The sequence below is a fragment of the Narcine bancroftii genome, chromosome 1 (assembly GCF_036971445.1).
Source record: "Narcine bancroftii isolate sNarBan1 chromosome 1, sNarBan1.hap1, whole genome shotgun sequence".
Lineage (NCBI taxonomy): Eukaryota > Metazoa > Chordata > Chondrichthyes > Torpediniformes > Narcinidae > Narcine > Narcine bancroftii.
The window spans coordinates 103,182,066-103,205,379 of record NC_091469.1 but is presented as its reverse complement, the minus strand read 5'-3'; the positions used below and the strand labels follow the sequence as shown (position 1 = coordinate 103,205,379).

The window sequence follows — 23,314 nt, the reverse complement described above, 5'->3', positions numbered from 1 at the left end:
CTCTGAAGGACCTTGGGTGTCTTTTGCATATTGGGAGAGGTGTGTGTCTGAAGTTACTGAATCTTGCACACTTCCATCTTTGAGCAATGTCATCACTCTGGGACCAGGATTTAGACTGTGTATTGCCTCTTGTAAAATTAAACAAATACCCACAGGCTCTCATGGTCCCTTTGAGTCTGGCATTCACAGATTGGCCAACCTCGTGACAGCAATTTACCCTTGGTGACTCGTATATTTAAAAAGATCCACACATTGATGCCAAGAACGCTCGGTGTATAACTTTGAAATGTGGTGGGGGGGTGGGAGTGGGAGAGCAGATGGGAAGTTCCAGCATTTCTGATGGCATACTGTCCAGAACTCTCCTGTATGACTTGTGTCTGAAATTTCACACAACTCCACCAAATCTAAATGTCAATAAAGCAACACAATTAATTTCAACTTTTTAAACTTAGTAATGCAGATGAACATTTTTAACCTTCACATAACATCTTCCTCTCCCCACCTCCACTTTCCTCTTATCCCTGGGTAAGTTGACGGTGCCTTTCCCCTCTCTCGTCTCTTTAGTGGAACGGAATTGGTTGAATGTTGTTGGATGAAGCTGAAGTACACAGTCAGTGTCAAGTTGTATCAGAATTCACAGGTTTCAAGGGGACAGCAGAAATTATTTGAATCTTGCGATCCTTTCTAAAGAACGTCAGAGAATATTTGTGAAGTGGCAGATTTGTGTTGTTTTCATGATGTGTTCCACACTCTTACCAACAACCTGTTGGACTCTCGTCTGTCAGTGAATGAAACCTGGAATGGTACCAGCATACAGCTAACTGAAATTGCCTTTGATTTTCTTGACAGAAAAACCAAGCAAATCTTCCTCAAAAGACAAGAAGAAAAAGAAGAAAAAAGTTAGAGAGGTAGATGGTTTTACATACTTGCATGTTCTACAGGCAAACAGCCAGAAAGTACAGGCTATATCTTGAGTTTGGGGGGGAGGAAGATAAAAGTGGTGATAACCACGGGTTAAAGTTGCACCTCAGGGGCCTTAACTTCTCCTCAGACTGACAATACATTCCCCTGCTAATCTCTCAGATGCAATGTTAAAGCAAGCCCCATCTGCCTGTTCAGGTGAACATAAATGATCTTGTGACATGGTTTCAAAGGGATGTTTGGCAGGTCTTTGATGTCACAGTCTAAATCACTTAATCTTTCACCCAAAATGGATTTCAAAAGCCCTTGATTGAATTTCAAGGGTTAAATATATATTTTGTAGGTTTTGATTCATACCATGAATCAAAAACAAAGGTAAGATTATATCATCTGGAAGAGTGAAAACATCTAATCACATTAAAAACATTTACATCAAATGTAAATAACAGGTCTCCATGATTCTTCAAATTTCACAAATGAATGAAATACATGATATCTAATTTTTTTTCTAAACTTAAACATAATACGAGAGAACCATTGAAACACTGTTGGAGGTCTAGACTCTTTCGATTTGAATAGGATAGCTCTTCTAACCAACAGTGTAGAGAAGGCCACAACCTGTTGAACAGGTACAGAAAAACTCCTTATGTCTGGTTCAGTCACCAAAAAGAGCAGTTATTGGATTGGGTCGTAACTCCACTTGGAGTATAGTTGAAAAGATATTAAAAATTTATTTCCAATAGATTTCTGAAGATGGGCAAGACCAAAACATGTGTGTCAATGTAGCAATAACAAATTTGCATCTGTCACAAGTAGAGTTAATATTAGAAAAGATATAAGCCACCTTATCTTTGGACAAGTGAACACAATGCACCACTTTAATTGGATGAATGAATGTCGGGCACGTATTGTATATGTATTCAACAGTTTTTGTCCCATAGATCTTCCGATAAAGGTCTTGCAAGTTCCAATTCCCAAGCCTTTTTAATCTTGAAGTACTGGATGTAATTTCAATAATCTATCATATAATTCCAATCAAGTATCCTTAAACCTCATCCTTAATAATGGACTCGAGAATCTTGCCAACCATTAAGGTTAGGTCGTCTCAGTCTGTGGTGATATTCACTTCTTTAATACTTTAGGAGCCTATAATTTCTTGACTTTTGTCTCTTTCCCTTCTTAAAAAGTGGAATGACATTTGCAATTTTCCATTCTTCTAGAACATTCATGACTAGTGATTCCTGAAAGATCACAACTAATGCATTCATAATCTCATCTGCTACATCTTTCTAACCCTGGGGTGTAGACTGTCCAGTCCAGGAAACTTATCCATCTTCAGCTGTTTCAGCTTCCCAAGCCGCATCTCCTTAGTAACAGTGATGGCACTCACTTCTGCCCTCTGACTCTCTCAAATTCCTAGCACTTTGTTGATGTCTTCCACAGTGAAGTCTGACACAAAATAATTGTTCATTTCATCTGCCATATCTTTGTTTTCCATTATCACTTCTCAGCTTCATTTTCCAGCAGTCCAATGTCCACTTTTGTCTCTCTTTCACTCTATCTTGTTTGTCTGTATTTGTCTTATGTCTGCTTGTGTGTCTGCATGTTTTTCACTGAGGATTGGAGAACACTGTTTCATTGGGTTGTACTTGTGCAACCAGATGATATTAAATTTGACTTGATCTGAAAAAAGCTCCAGTATCTTTTATGCTATTGGCCAGCTTACCTCCATATTTAATGTTTTCTTCCTTTATTGTCTTTTTAGTTGACTTCTGTTGATTTTTAAATGCTTTTTGCAATATCATCTCTCTATTACTTTCATGCTGCTATGGTTGATTCACCCTCTGATACTACGTCTTCCAAATTACTCCCAGATGTTCTTGCCATTGCTGCTCCACTGCCTTCCTTGCTAGGATCCCCTTCCATTTAACTCTTCTCTCAAACCTCTGTAGTTACCTGTACTCAACTGTAACATCGACACATCCAATTTTAGCTTCTCTCTCTCAGTCTGCAGATTGAATTCTATCATATAATGATCAATGTCTCCTTAGGGTTCCTTTACCTTCAGCTCCCTGATCAAATATGGTTCATTGCAAACACCAAATCCAGAATTGCCTTTTCCCTGGAGGCTTGACCATATACTGCTCTAAACAGCCATCTCGTAGGCCAATTTACTGAAATATTTTTGTTGCAATGTAATTGGTCAATTCAGCAATCCAAGGTTCGATTAGAGTTGATGAAATGTTTGAAAGTTTAACAAGACTTTACCTGAAGAGCTCTCGTTCTGAGCACCAGTTCACAGCTCTGCTTTTTCAGGATGATGAGAAGTTGGAAAAAAAGAGACACAAGCTAAAGAGAAGCAAAGAGAAAGAAGCAAAAGAGGAGAGGCAGAAAAAGGAGAAGGAAGTAATAGCTGAGGAGGAGAAGAGGAGGAAGAAAAAGAAAACCAAGAACAAAGCCAATGTGGATGATTTGGAGACATTTCTGCTTGGCAGTGGTGATCATCATGCTGGGAGCAGGGGGGCAGGAGACTACGAGGAACTGTAGACTGATCATCGGTCCTGGTGTTTGTCTTGGTGTTACAGCCCTGTTCATTCCATACTTTTAAAGTCTCTCTCTGACACTGGTGCAAAGCATGTGCCCTAGCTTTGTGGCAGAACCTGTTTGTCCCAAGCTCTCTTTGTTCCACTAAAGTTCCATCACGGGTTTTTGTCAGTATTCCCAGTGCTGGGAATGATGTGTTGAACGTGCATCAATGGAGGGTGAATTGGGGTCTCGCTTGTCTGAGTCTGGTATGACCTGACTATTCCAGCCTGCTGCCTTCGAGCTTGAACAAGCCAACATGGCAGCTTAACTTTATTCACGTCTCTCAAGATATGGGTGGATTCTTTGAAGTTGAAAATGTTGGTTTTAGCATTTAGTGAAAATGATCTTCAGCAGAATGTGTTGCCTTGCACCATCTGGTTTTGGAGAATCTTTTGACTGCAGACAACCCATCACTCCTGCTCTGCTTGTTTACAGCTTGCACCCAGGTAAGAATGGCTCAGCCCCTGCCCTCCCCCGAATCCATAGTGGAAGCTCTCACCAGTGCTATTGCTCGGAACCAGCCTTGGTATTTGGCCCTGTGCCTTTCAAACTTGTAAACTCAGGCACTTTGGGAGTCTTGTGATTTAAAGACTATTTTTAAAAACAAAAGCATCTTTTTTCTTCCTACCACTTACAAACTGTTCTCTCCTGATGGAGTAACTGGATCCTTTATGCCTTCACCGTTGAGAATTAGAATGTTCCTACCTCTCCACTTCAAACTGCTGAACTGTTGATGACTGGCACATAATACAGCTGCTCCTCACTCAGGCAATGGGTATGCTGGGGTTGGTCAAGTTTAGGAATGAGTTCACCCCATGGGGAGATTACACTCTATTTCACTGGGTTCCCAGCGCTTGGTGCTGACTTCCATTTCCATAGGTTTGATTTAGAATTAATTAAACCCAGTAAATGGTGTAATTAAGACAGCTTCAAATAAAAATGTCATGAGTAGTGCCTGATTCTTGGGTGTAGGGGTTTTTTAACCATCAATGAAGTGTAAAACTAAATCAATCCTCGATCCAACACGAGTTTTGTTCCTGTCCCTGACTTTGGACACCAATAACTCAGCAGGGTTTATGTCCCCAGAGTGAAATCAGGTTCTTTGAAGACATTGTAGGCCGAAGGCCCTGTTCCTGTGCTGTACTGTTCTAGGTATTGTTTTCACTTGGAGGAAACCCTTGTCACATGGAGAATGTGCAAACTCCACACATACTGCAGCAACTTGAACCTGGGTGTCTGGAACAGTGAGGCAGCAGTGCTATCCACCAAGAACTGTGAGTTCATCTGCTCTCACTGCCCCATCAAGATATGGGTGTCCATTCCCCCACCCAGGCAGTGGGAAATGTGACCCAGTGCCATTAAACCATGTTATGAGCACTGACCCTGGCCTCAAGATGTATCGCTCCCACTTATTGCATGTACTCTGAGCTGAAATTTGAGGCAGCAGTTTGCCTTTCTCCAGCTCTCAGAGCTGTACCTGGTGTGTGGAATCCATGTTTAATCTGTGGCCAGTTTGATGTGGAAGATTGTAAAAAGGCAATGGAAGAGGCACGGCTCAGTGACCCTTGCTGAAGAGAGTGGACTCCCAACCAGTTTCCATAGAGAAGTCATGACCAGAATACCTGGAGAGAGGGGTGTTGGGGGGGAGTTGTTGACCCATTTCCTGTCAGTGCCCAACAGGGCTGCACAGAACAGGGTGGATGAGGGAGGTGCAGGAGTGACAGAATAGATTTGGACCCCTAACATCAGAAATGCAAGTGACTGTTTCTTTCCTTTCCACATTCCCATTTGTTGCATTCCCACACGGTGCAGACTCTGGTGGCTTGCTTTGCAAAATGTTCTCTCACCCTACCTTCCAATTAAATTGATTAACTCTGATTAGTGGCCCTCCCACTAATGTACCTCTGACTGAATGAAAACCACTTGCTGAAGATAAGCTATTTCCTCTTGTTCACAAATGTCCCCAAAGGAAAGATATCTGACAGCCAGGTATGGTAAATGTCCAACTTCAGACCTAATATGAATGACTCTCAACCGCTTAGGAACTCGCTCGGTTCAAGGGGTGATGTGGGCAGGACCAGCCTTGCCAGTGAACCTCTCATCCTGCCAATAAATCTTAAATATATTTTAAGAAAGGCTGCAGATGCTGGAAATCTGAAATAAAACCAGAAAATGCTGGAAACACTCAGGTCGAGTAGCAACTGTGTGAGAGAAAGGAGGGGGGTTAATGTTTCTGGTCAGACGTCCTTCTTGATGAAGCAAGAAGGGTCATCAACCTGAAACGTTAACTCTGTTTCTCTCTCTGCAGATGCTGCCTGGCTTGCTGAGTACTTCCAGCAATCTTCACCTTTATTTGAAGTCCACAAATTGAGAGGGTGGACTGCAGTGTTCTGATGTGGCAGACTGGTGTCATCACTGTTCTTGAATCTCAAACGGGACAGCTGGTTGATGTTGTGAATTAGCAGACAATAATTTCTGTGGAGAGGAAGCAAGTGGAGCTCTCACCAGCATAAAGAATTACATCATCAAAGTCCCTCCCACTGGTTGACACCTTAGAATGTCATGGACAGGCTATGTTTTTGGAGCCTTCCTCTGCACCCTGTATTGTAAACATTTTCAATTATGTTTCTGCATTAAAGACAAAATACATATTTTCTTGCTGAAGAGATGGGCCTGATGAGTGTTCTTTCAGTGTTGTTTTGTTTTATTCTGTTGGGTATTTCCTGATATCTTCAAGCTCCTCAATGGTTAGCCGTTGTCAGTGAATGACCAAACCAAGACCACGTGTCTGTTTCACGGTAGTTGTATTCAAGATGGTCTGATCCACAGGGCTCAAGTTCCATCACAGTTGGTGGCATAATTCAAGTTAAGGGATGGTTTCTCATTTGGGGAAGATGCAGTTATTCTTCAAGCATCTTCAAAGCCCATCTGGAGTTGCCATTGAGTCGAGCTCTTGCAGATGAATTGTTCCATCAAATTCCTAAGAGGAATGGGGCAGGTAATTTTTTTGTAAGACATGCGTCACGGTAACAGGCCCTTTCGGCCCACAACCCCATGCCGCCCAATTGCATCCAATTAACCTACAACCCCCATTTTGAACATTGGGAGGAAATCAGAGCCCCTGGGAAAAACCCATGCAGACACGGGGAGAACGTACAAACTCCTTACAGACAGCGCGGGATTCAACCCTGGTCCTGATCACTGGCGCTGTAACAGTGTGGCGCTAATCACTATGTTAACCATGATGGTGAAAGCCCAGACAATAAGGCCACTGGCACTTCACATTGTCTGCAGTTGCCTCAGAAAATAAGGTGCTGAATAAAATCTTTCACAGTAATTAATTTCTGGGCTCTGCATCAAGTTCATTTTTTGTAAATTATTGTTCAGCAACTGCCCCTACCTTGGATTTCAGCAGTGTCTGACATGGATGTTGGTGCCTGGAGGACTTCCTGCAGTTATCTGGTTAATTCCCTCTCTCCAAAAGTCAGCTCCTTAAAGTGAATGGAGTGTTTGAGCATGGGGTAGGGAGGAGAATGCTGTCCTGGACCTTTGTCCAGATGTGGTTTCTCTGCTCAAGAGAGTTATCATGGAAAATGAGGAAAGGTTCGCCACTGGATTGAATCATACTGAGCAGGGAGAATAGTTGTGGATTTGGAACCCTCTCAGTTCCTTCCCCCTCAGACATTGATGAAGGAATTGAGTAGATAGAAAAAGTGATGAGTTCTTGTAAGGTGAATATAGGAGATAAAAGGTTAAAAAGCAGAACCTTGGGGGTTATAATCTCCAGAATACTGATGCCACGCATTAGTAAGGGTTGGAAAAGGATGTGTAGCTGAAGAGGTATGAGTGGGAGGGCTTCTGGTTCTTGGACCCTTGTGAGCTCTTTTAGAGCAGAAATGACCTGTATGAGAGGAATGGGTTGCATCTGAACTGGAGGGGATCCCAATATCCTGCCAGGAAAATTTGTTGGAGCCACTCAGGAAGGTTTAAACTTGTGTGGCCCCATTAGAAATAGTGTGTCAGTTACAGTGAGAAAGATGAAGTAAATATAGAGGTTAACATGAGCAAGGATAAGGAACAAGAAATATCAGATAAGCTAAACTGCCAATACTTTTAATGCAAAGTGTCTTGACAAGTAAGGCAGATGAACTTGGGGTACGCATAGGCAGATGATATGGAGGTAGGTGGGAGCAGGGAGTGTTGAGGAAACTGGGAGGCTGCAGAAGGACTTGGATTAGGAGAAGTGACAAATTAAATACAATGTAAAAAAAGTATATGGTCATGCATTTTAGTAGAAAAAAATAAATGGGCAGACTTTTTTAAAAAATGGGGAGAAAATTGAAAATACCCTGATGTGAAAGGATCTGGGAGTCCCTTACCCTGAAGGTAAACGTGCATGTTGAGTTGGTGGTAAACAAAGCAAATGCAATGCTGGCATTCATTTCAAGAGGAACAGAAGGATGTGATGTTGAGTCTTTGTAAGACACTGGTGAGACTTCAGAGCATTGTGAGCAGTTTTGGGCTTCTCATTTAGGAAGGGATGCGCTGATGGTGGAGAGCGCTCAGAGGAGGTTCACAAGGATGATTCCAGGAATGAAAGGGCTATCATATGAGGAGCATTTAACAGCTCTTGGCCTGTACTGGTTGGAATTTAAAATAAGGGGTATCTCATTAGGCACTTTCAGGTGGCCAAAATACCCTGATGTCAAGCCGCATATTTGACCTCTATGGAGCTGTCAGGAGGCGCCTGTGAGGCGCACTTTGTAACCCTCCTCCAGGAGGGATAATTGCCGAAGTACTGAGGTACCTCCGGCACCTGAATGCAGCGGCTGCTATGGGGATGACAATCAGCTGATGAGTGCCTGACAGCCCCCCTCCCCACTGCCCCTGCCTCCCAGCACGGGGTGTCAGCGCTGGAGCAGCAGGTGTGGGATCAGTGTGAGGTCCGACACAGGGCTATGTGGAGAGAGCAGAGCAGTGGGATCAGTGTGGGGACCGACACGGGCTGAGGAGCAAGAGCAGGGCGGTAGTATCAGTGTGGGGACTGACACAGGCTGCAGAGAGAGAGCAGGGCAGTGGGATCAGTGTGGCGACCAACATGGGCTGTGGGGAGAGCACGGAGCAATGGGGTCAGTGTGGGGACAGTCTGCGCCAAGTGCCCCAACCCTGACAGCCTGAAGGGACAGGAGCCAGATTGCGCTCTGAGGCATCTCCCATGCAGCTGTCCCTTTCAGGTGGCCAGTGCTGCGCTTTTAGCGCTGCCACCTGAACAACCATTCCACAGGTCTGAATCCGTATCTGCAGGCACATTCTTGGTGGAGAATGCACCTGAAAGTGGCTATTGAAACATTTCAAATGTTGAAAGGAATGGTTCAGCACAGACTAGAAGGGCCGTTTCTGTAGTGTTCTATGGTTCTAAGATCCAAAGAGGCATTTAAAATTAAATGTAGAATTGAAGAATAAAAAGGGGTGCACTTCTTTGGATTAATTATTCACAAAGCCCCCCCAACAACCATTCCACAGCAGGAATTAGAGCAAATATATAGAAAGATCTTAGGGGTAAGAATAATAGGGTTAGAAACAGATGGTCACCATATTGACATTATTATACAAACATTGAGATCCTGGAGGATCTCAGCAGGTTCAAGCAGCATCCAATAGAAATGGTCATCAAGATTTACATGAGAAGGATAAAAAGAGGGTGATATTGTGTATATGACAGGAGAAAAACTGGGAGAGGTTGTGGTGATCAGGGTATTGGGCAGAAGGTATGAAAGGCCATTTGAGGGAGTGGGGGTCTGAGAGAACACTAAGAACATGAGTTGGTAAGATTCTTCGTGAGCGACATTTCCTCATTTGAGGAAGAGGCAATTGCCCAAATCCAGTGCCCGCTCGGATCGTGGGTTTTTTTCACAACATCTCCCTAGTATTTTTGATGTCCAGCTGTGGTTACAGAATCTGAATTTCAATGGACAGAGAAAGTGATGACACATTGACTTGCCCTGTGTCAGTGCTTTCACTCCCATTTCTTGCTACTAGATTTTTATCTTTTTAGGTGTATTTCCAGTTCCTTGTGCCCTCCACTGAATCTGCCACTGCTGCTTTGTCCGGCTGAGAACATGTGGGAGCAGGTTGGTGGCCTTGGGGAGGTGGAGGAGTAGTCCCCAGTGTGGAGCTGTGATACCTTCCTGGCGCATTGCAGTATGAGATTGGGCTGGGATCGAAGGCGAGGGACAACTGGGAGCATTTTCACAGAGACGTAGCAGCTTCCTGAGAACTGGCAGGCAGTCACATAGGAAAACAATTAATAGATGATTTGTGGTGCCGAGAAACGGACTAGGTCGGGGTGGGTTGAGCTGGGTTAGAGTGGGGAAGACTGAGTTGAACTGGTCTGGATGAACAGGTGAGAGTGGGATGGTCCTTTATTATTTGATATTGATTTCTCTTTGATTATTTTTCTGATTTGATTTTGAGGATGAGGGACTGCTGTTGGAATGAGTTCCCCTGTTGTCCCCACACCAGTAGTTCATTGGCTTCACTGCCTGCTGCAAATTAGGGCTGGGATTATCACTGTTGTCACAGAGCTCCATGCTCACTCCAGCCAGAGTGTCTTCGTGGTGACGGAGAGTGTGGACTACCCTCCCTTCTGACTACACCAGGTCCAGGCTTCCACTGTGACAACACCCAGAATCTGCAGACACAAAAGTGCTGGAGAAACTGAGCATGTCCCACTACGTCGGGTGCATTTGCCACCAATGTACAGGAAATGGCTGCATCAAATCCCACTGATTAAGACATTCCTGCTCCCATAATAAATTGTGCAGAAACCCACAGTGGCCTTGGATTGTCCAATCCCCAGAGCCTGGGCCACCAATGACAGTGTGAATTAAATGGTAAAGTGAATTAAAATAAAAACACAATACTGGAGAAACTCAACAGAGCAAACATTGTTCTTTATGTAGCAAAGATAAAGACACATAATCTATGTTTCAGGTCTGAGTCCTTCATCAATGTAGGACCAAAATGTAGGCAGGATATAAGAGGTAGATAAGGGAGGGAGGGCTCTGTGAACAGCTGGAGGAAAGGAGACTGAGGGAGAGAAGGAGAACAGGGAGTGGTTGAGCAGAAACTGGAGACTGCAATCTGCAGTGATAGCATATTACCAGGAGGCATTGGAGGTGAAGTGTAGCATCTGGTGAATGTTGCAGCTTGCGAATCCTGTTGCATCTTTAGTAGATTCAAGATGGATGCCTTCCCATGAAGTCTGTGGTGTGCGTTCTATTTGTAGGGCTGTTTTGCTTAGTTAATAAATCCAGTTGTTTTAAAAAGAACCCAAGTTTCTTTATTGTAATAAAAGAAACATTACGTAGGTCCAAAAGTGGAAGAAAAAGCCAAATTCTGCTGTGTGCAGGAGTGAAAGAAGGGGAAAAAAACACAATGTGCATAGTGAGTAACAGTCAATGTCAGCAGAGAAAATATGGAGGGTTTAAAAGCTCCTAACACTTTAAATTGGACTGGAAATATTGACTATGAATGGAGGCTGTTAAAGCAATTTATGCTTTACCTGCAAGTGATTGGAATAGATAGTAAACCGGATTCACAGAAGATTGCACTGCTACTTACCATGGTGAGACCTCAAGCTCAAGAAGTTTTCAACATATTTGTTTTTGCCAAGGCAGAAGACTAGATAAATTTCAACAAGGTTATCGAGATCTGTTCACCAAAGAAAAATTAAACCTTTGAGAGTTATGTGTTTTGCTCACACATGCAGATGCAGGGAGAGAGCATTGATACTTTTTTAACAGACTTAAAATTAAAAGCAAGAAAGTAATTTTGGATCGCTCTGTAATCAAATTGTGTTCAGAATTAATAGTAAGAAAGTGAGAGAGAGTTTTCTGCAAGAGACAGAGCTTACCTTAGCTAGAAGCTATGAAGATATGCCATGTCAGTGAATTAGCTCTGCAACACACGAAAAAAATTCGGTGATAGTGTAAAAGCCAGTGAAAATAAAGGCATAGTCATAGCCACAGTGTCTGGACACACGCACAAACAAAATATGAGATACAGGATCCAACAAAAAGATGAAGGGGCATTCAATTGTAAACAGTGTAGCACTAAATATGCACTAAAGCAATGCCCAGTTTATAGAAAAGTCTGTAACAAATGCAAAGGGCAGAATCACCATGCAAAACAATGTTTTCCAAAGGGAAACTGAGCAGAAATAAAAGTGTACACACTAAAGTAGACACTCTACACACAATAGAAGAAACTGCTCTCAGTGATTCACTTTTCATGGGCATGGTGATGCATGAAGTGAGCAGCGTCGAGCAGGATAAATGGACTATGTCATTGCAGACAAATGGAACAAATATTCCTTTCAAGTTTGACATGGGGCAATATGAGGGCAATGAAGATAAAGCCATAAATCCATACAAATCCTGTACTGCTCAAAGCATACAATGGACAGAACATTGACACAAAAGGTACATGTAAACTCAAGGTGAAAGTTAAAGATAAAGAGCACCACCTCAGGTTCGCAGTAGTCCCAGATGGATATGAATCACTGCTCGGTGACAAAGCATGTGAAAAATTAAACCAAGTCAAGAGGGTGTACCACACTAACAGTGACTATGCACAGAAAAGCATAGAGGGGATACTGGATCAATTTCCCAACATCTTCAAGAGGTTTGGAGTTTTCCCAGTCACCTATACGATACAGTTAAAAGAGGAGGCACAACCAGTAGTTTCAGCGTCACTAAAAGAAAAACTCAAGCAGGAACTTGACCGAATGACAGCACCAGGGGAGTCATAAAAAAAGTGGAAGAGCCCACAGAATGGGTGAATTCAATGGTGGGTATCAAAAAGAACAGTGTCAATATAAAGAGAACATCAAATTTCAACCAGGGATGAAATTACAAGTGAGATGGCTGGTGCAAAAATCTTCACTAAATTGGATGCATCCCAGGGCTTCTGGCAATTAAAACTACATGATGAGCACATCATAGAAGGCATAAATGATTTTGTGTGTACATGGATGACATGATCCTATGGGGATTCAGACAAAAACAACACAACGAAAGGCTCATCAAAGTGCTACAACTCATCCAGAAGTATGGATTAAAGTTAAACAGAAAAAGATATCAGTTTAGTGTGAATGAAATCACCTTTCTGAGAGATAAACAGTCAGAGGCAGGTGTGGAGCCAGACAAGAGCAAGGTGAAAGCAATTTTAGAGATGCACAGATCCACTGATTAAAAAAAAGGCACATTGAGAATGCTGGAAATTATTAATTTCATTGGTAACTTCATACCAAACCTGTCTTCCAAAATAATGTACCTAAGAAATTTGTTACAGAATAAAAATGAATTCAAGTGGACAGACAACCATGAGGAAGAATGGGGATGTCTGAAGACCAATCTACAGAAACAGTACTTTTGAAGTTCTTTGACACATCTAGAAAGTTGAAAATATCCACGGACAGTTCAAAAGATGGAATAGGTGCCGTACTACTTCAGGCTCTGGAAGAAAATTGGAGGCCAATACCATATGCATCAAGGACGATGACAACATCTGAATGCCGATATGCACAGATCGAAAAAGAGTGTCTAGGTCTGGTCTATGGACTCGAGAAATTGCCCAGTTATGGGTATGGTCTACCAACATTCATGGCAGAGACAGACCACAAGTCATTAATAGCAATAATCAAGAACAATGTCACCAAGGACCCAAAGACTGATGATGAAGCTACAATATTATGACTTTGAATTGGTGTACACACCAGGGAAACTTAGTTAATGCATTATCCAGGGCAATGGTGCAGAGTGAAACACACAATGAGAGTTCCACAGACAGATATGAATCTCCACATGAACCTGATCACTGAATCTCTTCCCGTATCTTATCAAGAATCTGAATGAAGAATGGCCTGGAGGTGAATGTCAGCCATACTGCAACATCAGAGCTGAATTGAGTGTTGTCAATGGGCTTCTACTCAGACAGACCAGAGTTATCATTCCTATGTAATAAAAAATGCTGAAAAGGATGCATGAGGGCCACCTTGGAATGTAAAAATGCGAGAGGAGAGCCAGAATTTCTGTTTATTGGCCAAGGATAAATGCTAACATTGACAGGATCGTTTCGCACTGTGAGACCTGTTTGAAACATCATACAAAGCAGACAAAGGAACCCATGATCATAACTGACTTACCAGCAGAACCATGGCAGAAAGTTGGGACTGATCTGTTCCACATGGATGGAAAGAATTACTTGCTGTTGTTTATTATCTATCAAACTATCCAGAGATTGTGCTGCTTCCTAGCATGTCTGCTACTTGTGAATATGTGAAATTGATCTTTGCAAAACATGGAATTCCTCAAATTGTCTACAGTTGTAGAGAATTCCAGAACTTTGCAGAAGAGTATGATTTCTGACAAGTGACTTCAAGTCCTATGCATTCAATCAAACGACAAAGCAGAGAAAGTTCACATAGTTAAACAGTTGCTCAAGAAAGCACTAGACAGTGGCTCAGATTTGTATCTATCTCTATTGAGTTACAGAGTTTTGCCACTTGAACATGGCATGTCATCCGTTGAGCTTCTGATGCACCACACTTCCCTATTCTGCAGACCCAAACAAGAACCAAGCTGGTGAATGGAAACAAAAAACATCTGCAAGGGAGACAAAGAGCAAACTATGACAAGTCAGCAAGAAGCTTAGGGCCACTGGCACAACATGACACAGTGAGACTCAAAGAAGTAAATCCAAGATCCTCCACTGTCAGAACAGAGGAGGGTCAAATACTGAGGAGGAATTGAAGGAGCCTGCTGAAAATGCCAGAGATACTGCAGGGACAGATAAATCCAGGGGATTCAGCCTGCACAGAAACAGAGGAAACACCACCCATGCTAAACAGTAGTGGACCTGCAGAGCCAACACAAGCCCCTGTGTTAAGAAGATCCACACAAGTTGTCAAAGCACCTGACAGACTGAATTTATAAAAGAAAAAGAACTGCACACTTAAAAGTCTGTGCTGTTGCTGTTCATGTTACATTTGTGTTGAACTTTAAGATGAAAGCATATATTGATGTGAGAAATTCAGCAGATCACGCAGCATGTATAAGAAGCAAAGGGTAACCAATGTTTCAGGCCTGAGCCTTTCAACAAGGTATGAGCAAAACACAGGCAGATGTCTAATCAAATAAAGGGGGAGAGGAAAGAGGAAGTCAGGTCAAGTTTATTGTCATCTGATTGTACAAGTACAACCCAACGAAAGTGTTCTCCGGTTCTCAGTGCAAAACATGGAAACACATAACACACATACAGACCAACAATACATATGCAGGACAAGTATTTAATCTAACTAAATAAATATTGTTTTCATGAATATGAGAGTCTCGGATGGTTAGTGTGAGCAGTTCCTTCAGTTGTTCAGCATCCTCACTGCCTGTGGGAAGCTATTCCTCAGCCTGGTGGTGCTGGCTCTGATATGCTTGTTATCTCTTTCCTGATGGGAACAGCTGAAAGATATGTACAGGGTGGAAGGGGTCCTAAATGATTTTGTGTACCCTCTTCAGACAACAGTCCCAGTAGATCACGTCAATGGGGGAGGGAGACTTCAGTGATCTTCTCTGCCACTCTTATTTTCTTGTGGATTGATATCCGATCCATTTCTCTGCAGTAACGGTACCACACTGTGATGTAGGCGGCCAGGATGCTCTCGACAGAGCTCCTATAGAAGGTTGACATAATGGTGGCTGATAGCCTTGCCCACTTTAGTGTTGCGCCTTCCTGACAAGTGAGAAGATGTTGAGTGTCCACAATAGGTCACTAGTTAAGTGAACTTCAAGGAACTTGGTGCTCTCCACTCTCTCCACCCCAGAGTTGTTGATCTGTAGTAGATGGTGGTCATTCCTGATCCTCCTGAAGTCAACAATCATCTCCTTCATCTTGTCCACATTGAGATTCAGGTTGTTACTCTTGCACCATTTCAGAGATTTTCCACTTCTTCTCTGTCGTGTGGATCATCATTGCTGAGGAGGCCAACTACTGTCGTGTCATCTGCAGACTTGATGACTCTATTGGAGCTGGATCTGATGATGCATTTGAGGGTCAATACTGTGAACAGGAACGGGCTGAGCACACAGTGGGCAATGGGAGGAGCACAGGTGAACAAGTAGATCATAGGTGATATGGGTAGGAAGGAAGAAGAGAAAAATCTAAGAAGTGTTAGGGAAGGAGTTAGCTCTCTGAATGGAGAGGGAAGGGAAGAGGTGGTAAGCTGGAGGAAAGAAGACAAATGAATAGGGAGAGAGACTGGTGGGAGGGGTTTAACAGAAACTGGGGAAGTATATGTTAATGTCATCTGGTTGGAGAGTGCCCACTCAGAATATTAGGAGTTCTTCCTCTAATTTGAAGTAGACTCCCTCCTCCCCTACCTCTTTAATCAGATGCCTGCCTGTTTTTGCTTGTACTTGGTCAAAGGCCCCAGGCCTGAAATTTTGGTTACCCTTGACTTCCAATAGATGCTATGTGACCTGCTGAGTTTCTCCAGCACATTTGTGTATTTTGCTACAACCGCAATACCTGCAGACTTTCCTGTTTAACTACATTCATGGCATGGAATTGTTTGTAGATTAATCCAGATCCATAATTGTTTTGGTTGTTGTTGGATCCAGGTGTTAACCTGAAAAATCCCAGACCTAGATTTACCAGTTAAAAAAATCATAAACCTGGATTCAAAAGTAAAATCAGAACACTTGATTCATTACACAGGTGTGTAAAAAAATATATGCATGAATTCATCTGTTAAAATCTCCCACACCTGGATTCACATAAATGGTCCGATACTGTGATATAGCTGTGAAATTTCCAGACCCTGATTCACACATAAACTACATGCTACCAAGATTCGGTATAAAAAATCCCACACATGGATTCACATGTAAAACACCCACCACTGGATTCAACGAAAATAAACCTCAAACCTGAATCAACCTGTGAAAAACCAAGAAGGAGTCACGTGATGGAGTAGTGGCCGGTCAGGGAACTCCAGCCCTCTCCAGAAAAGTTTAAAAAACACACACAAAACACAAAGGCACAATCATAAAAATTAAAACAAAGTGAAAGTAAAGGTGGGAAGAAAATGGCAGCGAAGAAAGAAAAGTAGAAAGCAACGGGAAGAAGAGAAGAAGAAAGAACGTCGGAAGAAGAAGGTGAAGGCCTTACCTGTCCGAGGAGGCCCGCCATGGAGAGAGAAGCCCGCTCCCTAAGGTCAGTTGAAGTCCCAAGTTCGGGACTACAAAAATGGCTCGCGGAGCCAAGTAAAAATGCGCAACCGCGCATGCGCGACTCCTCACACATGCGTGATGCGCATGAAACAAAAAACACTGACGGGAGGGGGGACCAGCTGAGGAGTCGATCTCCACAGCTGAGGATGACAGCTGCAACACAACAACAGGAAGAGAACATAGAAAACAACGAGAACAATAAAGAAGAGAGTAAAAAGAAAACAAGGAAACAACAGATGACCAACCCAGAGGAAGAAGAAGAAGAAGAACATAGAGAAATGGAAGAAGAAGGGAAAGGCAAGACAATGGATATATATTTTTTTAATGAATATATGGAATCAGTAAAAGAATGGCAATTACATAGAGAAATGGAAGAAGAAGGGAAAGGCAAGACAATGGATATATATTTTTTTAATGAATATATGGAATCAGTAAAAGAATGGCAATTACAAGAATTTAGTGAAATAAAAAGAAGAATTAAAAGTGCAGAAGAAAAAATGAATAGATTAGAGATGGTCATGTCAGATATAGGGAAAAGAGTGGACAAGGTGGAAGAACGAGAAACAGCCGTAGAAATGGAAGTAGAGGACTTAAAAAAGAAATTAGAAGTATCTAATAAAAAAGTTAAAGAGACACAAGAGCTGTTAGCTCAGAAGATAGATATAATGGAAAATTATAATAGAAGAAATAATATAAAGATAGTGGGCCTTAAGGAAGATGAAGAAGGCAAGAATATGAGAGAATTTATAAAAGATTGGATCCCCAGGGTCCTAGGAAGACCAGAATTACAGGAAGAAATGGAAATAGAAAGGGCACATAGAACATTAGCCCCGAAACCACAGCCACAACAAAAACCAAGATCCATTTTAGTAAAATTATTAAGATAAACAACAAGAGAAAATATATTGGAGAAAGCAATGAAGAAAATAAGAGAAGACAAAAAGCCACTGGAATACGAAGGTCAAAAAATTTTTTTCTATCCAGACATAAGTTTTGAACTCCTGAAGAAGAGAAAGGAGTTTAATACAGCAAAAGCGATCCTATGGAAAAAAGGATATAAATTTATGCTAAAGTACCCAGCGGTACTTAAAATAGTTATTCCAGGGCAACAAAACAGACTATTCTCGGATCCGGAGGAAGCACGAAAATTTGCAGAACAACTACAAAACAGGCAGAGAGATGAAGACATGTAACGAGAGTAAAAATGACCACGAACTATATGTATGTGTGTATATGGGTATATATATATATATATATATATGTATATATATATATATATATGTGTGTGTATATATATATATATATATATATATATGTGTGTGTGTGTGTATGTATATATGTGTGTACATGAGTGTATCTGTATTTAAAGGAAAATATATAGAGTATAGATAAGAATAGATAAGGGAAAGAAAGGGAAGAGAGGAAGTAAGGAGGGAATTAAGAGAGTGACCTTTGTTATATATGAAAATTAAAATCTTTTCTGGGGGGGGCTGGGTGGGGAGGAGTTATGGTCACTGCAAAATCAGTTGACATTTGCGAGTGAATTCGCAAATCCAAATGGAGAGGGGAGATGTGGTTGCCCGACAAGGGATAAAGGGCAACTCAGGAAGGGGAAGGGATAGTGGGGTTAAAGAAATTTTAGATAGGAGAATAAGGGAAATGTTTGATGTTTTAGAAATGTTGTTTTATAAAGTGTTCAAAACAAGAAAGCAGAAATGGATAAGAAAGAAAGGTGATGATGAGGAAACGGAAAGGAAAGATAAACAAAGTATGAAATGGCCACATTGAACTATATTAACGGAATACATAACCAAATCAAAAGGAAGAATCTGCTAAAGTTACTGAAAAAAGAAAAAATTGATATAGCATTCGTGCAAGAAACACATTTAACTGAAATGGAGCACAAGAAATTAAAGAGAGATTGGGTAGGACATGTAACAGCAGCATCATATAATTCAAAAGCTAGAGGAGTAGCTATATTAATCAGTAAAAATGTACCAATTAAAATAGAAGAGGAAATAATAGATCCAGCAGGGAGATATGTAATAATAAAATGTCAGATATATTCGGAGTTTTGGAATTTACTCAATGTATATTCACCTAACGAAGAAGATCAAAAATTTATGCAAAATATTTTTTTGAAGATAGCAGATACACAAGGGAACATACTAATAGGAGGGGATTTCAACCTTAACTTGGATTCAAACATGGATAAAACTGGGGAAAAAAATTAATAGAAAGAACAAAGTAACCAAATTTATAATTAAATCGATGCAAGAAATGCAACTTTTGGATATATGGAGGAAACAACACCCAAAGGAAAAGGAATATTCATATTATTTGGGTAAACATAAAACATACTCAAGAATAGACCTATTCCTGTTATCAGCTCATATGCAAGATAGAGTAAGAAAATCAGAATATAAAGCTAGAATATTATCGGACCATTCACCCTTAATATTGACAGTAAAGTTAGAGGACATCCCTCCAAGAATGTATAGATGGAGATTAAACTCCATGCTACTTAAAAGGCAGGATTTTAGAGAATTAATTGAACGACAAATTAAAATGTACTTTAAAATAAATATGGAATCAGTGAAAGATAAGTTTATACTATGGGACGCAATGAATGCGTTCATCAGAGGGCAAATAATAAGTTATGTAACCAAGATGAAAAAGGACTACAATCAGGAAACAGAGCAGTTGGAAAGGGAAATAGTAAATATAGAAAAAGAATTAGCAATGAAGGAAGACACAACTAAAAGAAGAGAATTGGCAGATAAAAAAATAAAATATGAAACACTACAAACATATAAGGTGGAGAAGAACATAATGAAGACAAAACAGAAATATTATGAACTAGGGGAAAAAACGCACAAAATTCTAGCATGGCAGCTTAAGACAGAACAAACTAAGAGAATGGTATTGGCATCAAGGAAAAAAGACAAATCACATATAATCCAACGGAGATTAATGAAAACTTCAGAGAATTCTACAAACAATTATACCAAACTGAAAACGAAGGGAAAGAAGACAAAATAGATGAATTTTTAACTAAAATTGAACTACCAAAATTACAAATAGAGGAACAAAATAAATTAACAGAACCATTTGAAATAGTAGAAATACAAGAGATAATAAAAAAACTACCAAATAATAAAACACCAGGAGAGGATGGATTCCCAATAGAATTCTATAAAACATTTAAAGATTTATTAATTCCTCCCCTCCTGGAAGTAATCAACCAGATTGATAAAACACAAAGCTTACCAGATTCATGCAAAACAGCAATAATTACAGTAATATCAAAGACAAGGAAAGATCCACTCGCACCAGCGTCATATAGACCAATATCTTTACTTAACACAGATTATAAGGTAATAGCTAAACTATTAGCAAACAGATTAGCTGACTATGTACCAAAAATAGTAAATCTAGACCAAACTGGATTTATTAAAAAAAGACGAACCACAGACAATATTTGTAAATTTATTAACTTAATTCATGCAGTAGAAGGAAATAAAGCTCCAACAGTAGCAGTTGCTTTAGATGCAGAGAAGGCCTTTGACAGAGTAGAATGGAATTATTTATTCAAAGTATTACAAAAATTCAGTTTACCAGAGAAGTATATTAATTGGATTAAAGCATTATATAAGGGGCCATTGGCGAAAGTGACAGTAAATGGATATATATCAAAGCAATTTAACTTAAGCAGATCAACAAGGCAGGGTTGCCCACTATCACCCTTATTGTTCGCGTTAGCTATAGAACCACTAGCAGAATTGATAAGAACAAAAAATAAAATAAAAGGGATAAAAATAAAAGACAAGGAATATAAAATCAGTTTATTTGCAGATGACGTTATAGTGTACTTAACAGAACCAGAATATCAATAAAAGAATTACATAAGAAATTGAACGAATATGGAGAAGTGTCGGATACAAGATTAACGCAAATAAAAGTGAAGCAATGCCAATGAATAATGCGGATTTCTCAAAATTTAAGAAAGAATCACCATTCAGATGGCAAATGCAAGCAATACGATACCTAGGTATACAAATAAATAAAAACCTCGGCCATCTATATAAACTCAATTATTATCCACTAATGAAAAAATTACAGGACGACTTAGACCATTGGAAAGACTTACCACTAACACTAATAGGAAGGATAAACTGTATTAAAATGAACATTTTCCCAAGGATACTATACCTATTTCAGGCATTGCCAATACACTTGACGGAGAAATTCTTCAAGGAGTTAAAGAAAATAATAAGGAAATTTTTATGGAAAGGGGGGAAACCGAGGGTAGCACTAGATAAATTAACAGAATGGTATAAACAAGGAGGCTTACAACTGCCAAACTTTAAAAATTATTATAGAGCCGCACAATTAAGATACCTATCAGGTTTTTATCAAACAAGGGAAAAGCCAGATTGGACTAGATTAGAACTAGATAAAATAGGGGAGAAGATACCTGAACATATATTATATAAATGGGATGAAAAATTGGTACAACGTAGGAATTCTCCAGTATTACATCATCTGCTCAATATTTGGAAGATTCATGTAGAAAGGAATAAAACAAATTACCAATTACCAAAACTAATACTGATGCAAAATCAGCTAATCCCTTTTACAATAGATAACCTGTCCTTTAGAGAATGGGAGAAAAAAGGGATCAAAAGAATAGAAAATTGCTTTTCAGGAAATAAATTATTATCCTTTGAACAAATGAAGGATAAATATAATATAACTCACGATACAGTGTTGGCATACTACCAACTGAAATCCTACTTGAAGGACAAATTGGGAAGCAGTCTGAAGTTACCAGAGGGAAGTAACTTTGAATATGTGATTACGTATACAATGATAATCAAAAAATTTATAACAAATATGTATATTAAACTGCAAGAAAAGGAGAATGAGGAAACAAATGGTAAAACTAAACAAAAATGGGAACAAGATAAAGAAGGAAACATGGGAGAAGTTATGCTCTGGAACTATGAGAAATACAATAAACACGAGGTTACGTATGATACAATATAACTGGATACACAGGCTATACATTACACCTCAAAAGTTAAATAAATGGGACCCAACAGTATCAGACAGATGTTTTCGTTGTAAAAAGGAAACGGGAACAACAATTCATGCAATCTGGACGTGTGAGAAAGTGAAAAAATTTTGGGAAGATCTAAACCAGATATTAAATAAAATCACAGAAAGCAATATACCAAAAAACCCAGAGATCTTCCTCCTAAGTAACATAAAAAACAAAGAATTTGGACTTGATTTGGATGGTGCACAAAAAAGATTTGTTAGGATAGTCCTAGCTGTAGCAAAAAAATGTATTATGTCAGCCTGGAAATTAGAAGATAATTTGAGAATACAACAATGGTATATAGAAATGAATAAATGTATTCCATTAGAAAAAATAACATATAATTTAAGAAATAATATTACAATATTTGAACAAATATGGGAGCCATACCTACCGGGGACATCTACCACCTAAAATGACAGAAGGAGAAGGAAATGAAAAGAATTGACTCAGTGGAATTTCTTGTTTATTTTTATTGAGTGACAACATTGTTTGACGGGTTTAATGTATCTTAGATTCTGTACTTTAAATGAATGGGAGGGGAGGTAGGGAGGGTGGGATGGGAAGAGTGGGGGGAGAAAATGACACTGTATATGTTCAAGAGGGAAAATGTATGTATCTTGATCAATGTGGTTTATAGTGTGAAAAATAAAAAATTTTTAAAAACCTGTGAAAAACCCTATTCCTAGATTCTCCTGTTTAAAAAAAAATCTCACATTGGGATTCAACTATTTTTAAAAATATCACATACTAATACCTCTCACATCTGCATTCATATTTTAAAATCCCATGTTGGGATAAAGCTGTAAAAATTCCACACCAAGATTAACCTAGAATCAGATTTGCATTCAAACATACAAAATAGCCCACCTGGATTTACCTGTTAGAAATCCACTCCTTAATTCAGAAATCTCACAATTGGATTCCATTATAAAACATCCCACACCAGAATTCAACTATAAAAATACCACATTCTGATTCATCAACAGATGTCTGGATTTATCATTGAAGAAGTCCTATGCCTGGATTCACCTAAAAAGAAAAGCTCCAGAGATCAGGACAGCCAGAAGGTGGTCACGGGAAAATGAAGAATGGATTCAGTGGATTGGGTGATGTCCAAGAACTCAGTCATGGATCTGAATGATTACAGATTTTATCAAAACAGTGGTGGACGAGTGTGTCCCCACAAAATCTCTCAAGTTTTTTTGTATCTAGAAGCCCTGGATGATCAATTAAATCTGGAACCTGTTGAGAGCCAAATCACAAGAATTTAAGTCTGGCGATTGAGAACACTACACAAGGAGCAGGTACAATGAAGAGACATCTCTAGATTCCACACAAGAATGGAAACAACAAAGAACACCTGGCAGCTGTGGCAGGGCCCAACTTACATAACCTGCCTCAAAACCAAATCTGG

The 23,314-nt window shown here is 40.1% G+C and overlaps 1 protein-coding gene across 4 annotated transcripts in view; it reads left to right on the top strand.

Annotated features, from left to right (window-relative positions):
- LOC138761972 (rab-like protein 6) overlaps positions 1-6,171 on the top strand; it is a 155,632-nt gene extending 149,461 nt beyond the window's left edge. For 2 of the 4 annotated variants that reach the window (XM_069935040.1, XM_069935024.1), the window contains 2 exons: positions 850-908; positions 5,816-6,171. In XM_069935040.1, the coding sequence (XP_069791141.1) occupies positions 850-908; positions 5,816-5,834 (78 nt within the window). In that variant the 3' untranslated portion in view covers positions 5,835-6,171. Of the gene's footprint in view, positions 1-849; positions 909-3,237 lie in introns of all 4 variants that reach the window. The other 2 variants (XM_069935014.1, XM_069935030.1) reach the window with 2 other exon arrangements.
- The last annotated feature ends 17,143 nt before the right edge of the window (positions 6,172-23,314 follow it).